The sequence below is a fragment of the Centroberyx gerrardi genome, chromosome 19 (genome assembly GCF_048128805.1).
Source record: "Centroberyx gerrardi isolate f3 chromosome 19, fCenGer3.hap1.cur.20231027, whole genome shotgun sequence".
Lineage (NCBI taxonomy): Eukaryota > Metazoa > Chordata > Actinopteri > Beryciformes > Berycidae > Centroberyx > Centroberyx gerrardi.
This window is the reverse complement of record NC_136015.1, coordinates 26,481,891-26,486,408: the sequence shown is the minus strand read 5'-3', so window position 1 is coordinate 26,486,408 and position 4,518 is coordinate 26,481,891. Positions and strand designations below refer to the sequence as shown.

The following is a 4,518-nucleotide window of genomic DNA, read 5'->3' as shown; positions in this document are numbered from 1 at the left end:
TTTGTCAAAGTCTTGTCTCCCACCTTTTCTCGCCTATTTACAATTATTGGTAAACATTATTTTCTTCATTCCATCGGCATAAGTTTCCTCCGACTGGATTTTGGTGTTCTACTTGTTCAAACTGAAAGGTTTAATAAACATAAAGAAAGAGATTCACTTAAACACTTTTCAGCAACGACTATTTTCTTTAATATATTGTCAGAATCTGCTTTGTTTTTGTGCTAGAAGTGATTTTCAGACTGTTCCTCCAGACAATGAAAATTTTTATCATCCGCAGTGATGCTGCCCCCCCCCCCCCCCCCCCAGCAGAGCACAGCATAAAAGAGGACACTAGCTAAGATTCCCTGATAAAAAACATGAAGAAACTTCTTGCTAATATCAAAGGATCTAAGCTTCCTCAAGAAGAATAGTCTTGACTGAGCCTTCTTGAATACAACCTCAGTATTCTTTTTCCAGTTTAATTTACTGTCCAGGTAGACACCAAGATATTTGTAAGACTGGACAATTTCTATCTGCTGACCCTTAATTATCACTGGGAAGACCTCCTCCTTCTTCCTTCTGAAATCAATAATTAACTCTTTGGTCTTCTCAACATTCAGTTTTTAAAAAATTGCATCACACCAGCTGACAAATGATTCGACCTCTCTTTTGTAGGCCCGGTCATTGCCTTGGTTAAGTAAACCTACAAGGGCAGTGTCATCCGAAAACTTTTGGATTTGACAAGACACCTGACTATGCCTATAGTCAGCGGTAAAGAGTGTGAATAAAAAAGGGGATAAAACCATGCCCTGTGGGGCTCCTGTTTTAGTTAAGATACTGTCAGACAGTTTGTTGTCAAGCCTGACAAACTGAGGTCGAGACAAGAGATAATCTAAGACCCAAGCGATAGTTGCGTTGTGCAGTTTAAAATTCATTAATTTGTTAGCTAAAAGGTGTGGTTGAATTGTATTGAAAGCACTAGAAAAATCAAAAAACATAATCCTAACAGAGCTGGCAGTTGTTTCAAGGTGGCTGTAAATGCTGTGAAGCATAAAAAGTAATGCATCATCTACTCCCACACCCTTCCTGTACGCAAATTGCAAGGCATCTTGAAAGACTGAGACCTGTCTACTCAGGTGACCCAGGACAACCCTTTCAAAACATTTCATTATGTGCGACGTCAGGGCTATAGGTCTCAGATTAGTAAGATTACTACACACATTGGTTTTTTGGGGAATTGGAACAAGACAAGATGTTTTCCACATTACTGGAATTTTTGATGAAGACGGAGACAAAGAAAAAATTGAATGAAGGACTGAACACAACTGGTCAGCACAGACTTTCAGGGTGCGTGGATGGACACCATCAGGGCCTGCTGCCTTGTTGGCCTTAAGGCGCCTTAACTGCTGTCGAACCTCATCAACATTAATAACAATAGCTGGGCTACAGTCCTCAGGACTACTCTGTGCAAGAGATGAGAGGATGCTCTCGTGAGAAGTAGAAAAATCAAATTCATCAAACCTTGCAAAGAACTGGTTTGCCTCATTTACATTTATCCCAGAACCAAGGAAACTGGGATTACTGGTCCCATAGCCAGTAATAGATTTCATGCCATTCCAAAGGCCCCTTGTATTACTATTGGACATCTGTCCTTCAACTCTATCCTTATATTTACGCTTACCCTGTTTGATTATTACTTTCAGCTCCTTTTGAGCAATTTTAATCTTATCTTTGCCACCACTAAAGAATGCAGTTTTCTTCCTATTAATAGCGGCTTTAACCTCCCTTGTCACCCAAGGTTTATTATTAGGGAACATTTTTATTCGTTTACAGGGAATGACAGACTCGACACAATTATTAATATAACAGGTGACTTTGTCAGAGATGCTGTCCAGATCATTGCCGTCATCTAAAAACACAGTCCAGTCAGTGCAATCAAAGCACCCTCTTAACATTTCACAAGCGTCCTCCGACCACACACACACAGTGGAATGAAACTCAGCTCTGCTCTATTACAGTAAACAGCTGAGCATTTAGGAGAAATGGGCTGACAAAGCTCCGCCCCTTACCTGACTCACCTGAGACAAACCAGGAAACAGAGTTTATTATTCTTCACTCCTCACTGAGAAGAGACACACACACCGAGAGACAGACGATAAGATTCACCTTCAGACCAAACCCACGACTTCCACTGAGGGAGGACAGCTACAGGAGGGAATACTGGGAATACTGGGAATACTGGAATACTGCCACTTCAACCTGCTGCTGACTCCTCACACTGAAGGGAAGTTTTAGAAGAAACACGACTCAAAGTCGAAGTAACTTTCAGGGAACATTCTAGAGGAGGGAGTGGTGCCACAACTGACTGACTTCCTGTTTGAGCGGTCTGTCTGGTGAGTTTTCAGCTTCACTCAGAGAGAAAATGTCTTCCAGATCAGAGGAGGATTTCTCCTGTTCTGTCTGCTGTGACATCTTTAAAGATCCTGTCGTCCTGTCATGTAGCCACAGCTTCTGTAAAGCCTGTCTGCAGAGCTGGTGGACAGAGAAACAAATACATGAGTGTCCAATTTGTAAGGAAATATCTTTACACGGTGAGCCACCTCGTAACTTGGTGTTAAAGAACCTGTGCGAGGCTTTCTTACTGGAGAGAGATCAGAGAGCTTCAGCAGGATCTGAGCTTCTCTGCAGTCTGCACTCTGAGAAACTCAAGCTCTTCTGTCTGGACCATCAGCAGCCAGTGTGTGTTGTCTGTCTGCATTCAAAAACACACACCGACCACAGAATCAGACCCATCGATGAAGCTGCACTGGATCACAAGGAGGAACTTCAGAAATCACTGAAGCCCTTAAAGGAGAAACTGGAGCTCTTTAATGAAGTTAAAGGAAACTGTGATCAAACAGCAGAACACATTAAGGTCCAGGCCCGACACACAGAGAGGCAGATTAAGGAGGAGTTTAAGAAGCTTCACCAGTTTCTACAAGAGGAAGAGAAGGCCAGGATCGCTGCACTGAGGGAGGAAGAGGAGCAGAAGAGTCGGACGATGAAGGAGAAGATCGAGGGTCTGAGCAGAGAGATAGCAGCTCTTTCAGACACAGTCAGAGCCATAGAGAAGGAGCTGAGAGCTGAAGACGTCTCGTTCCTGCAGAACTACAAGGCTACAGTGGAAAGAGTCCAGCGCCCCCTGCTGGAGGATCCACAGCTGGTCTCAGGAGCTCTGATAGACGAGGCCAAACACCTGGGCAACCTGAGCTTCACAGTCTGGGACAAGATGAAGGAGATGGTCTCCTACACTCCTGTGATTCTGGACCCAAACACTGTCCATCCAATACTCATCCTGTCTGAAGATCTGACCAGTGTGAGACGTGGAGAGAGACAGAAGCTTCCTGAAAACACAGAGAGGTTTGAAACCTTCTGCTCTGTCCTGGGATCTGAGGGCTTTAACTCAGGAACTCACAGCTGGGATGTTGAGGTTGGAGACAATACAGACTGGAGGCTGGGTGTGGCAGCAGAGTCTGTCCAGAGGAAGGGATTCATACGGTCTGGATTATGGGTAATACTGTTCTATGATGGTAAATACAAAACATTCTCTCCACCAGATCCAGTCACTGTTCTCCCAGTGAAGAAGAAGCTCCAGAGGATCAGACTGCATCTGGACTGGAACAGAGGAAAGCTGTCATTCTCTGATCCTGATACTAACACACACATACACACCTTCACACACACTTTCACTGACAGGCTGTTCCCTTTCATTGGCACTGTGGATGAACTCTCTCTGAAGATTTTACCAGTGAAGGTCTCTGTAACAGTGGAACAGCACAGTTAGAGATGATGATGATGATGATGATGATGATGATGATGTCATGTACACAAGCCATATATTTCTGTAAGGGGAAAACTTCTCATTTTAAGGATACATTATATAAACATTATACATCCATTATTCTTATTTTTATGACAGTCAGTGAATATAATCAAGTCTCTAATCTGTGATGTCATCAAGATGTGCCCATGTTGTCCTGATGATGATGTAGCTGTCATGGTGATGTGGATGACATCTATAACAACAACAAGAAGTAACACAAATATGAAAACAATATAAAAACATAAAAGGAAATCACAAAGTGTTAAAAAGATTATTGAAGCAAATGAAACACAAGAAAGAAAAATAAATATAAAACCAAAAAAGATAAAATAAATAAATAAATAAATAAACAAATAAATATTGAAATGATAATAACATTCAAATAAAGTAGACAATCTCTACTTTTTTTTTTTTTTTTTGGGCGGTACGTCTTTTGGGGGGTTTTTGGGGGCATTTTCGCCTTTTTCTTTATTATTGGACCACTGAAATTAGAGAGAGACAGGAAAGACTGGGAGAGAGGGATGACATGTGACAAAGGTCCTGGGCCGGATTCAAACCCAGGACGTCTTGGTTACATGGTACGCCCCTTAGACCACTGAACCACCAGGACGCCTCAATGAGATCTACTCTGTTAAAGTGAATTTTCTCTATATTTAGACTGCAGGTAAAAGTTCATC

General features: G+C 42.3%; 1 protein-coding gene across 1 annotated transcript; it reads left to right on the top strand.

The window, feature by feature from the left end:
- Positions 1–2,105: 2,105 nt before the first annotated feature.
- On the top strand, positions 2,106–4,088 carry LOC144542873 (E3 ubiquitin-protein ligase TRIM35-like). Its single transcript, XM_078290261.1, has one exon. It carries the CDS (start codon positions 2,402–2,404, stop codon positions 3,800–3,802), a length of 1,401 nt encoding a protein of 466 aa, XP_078146387.1. The 5' UTR covers positions 2,106–2,401; the 3' UTR covers positions 3,803–4,088.
- The last annotated feature ends 430 nt before the right edge of the window (positions 4,089–4,518 follow it).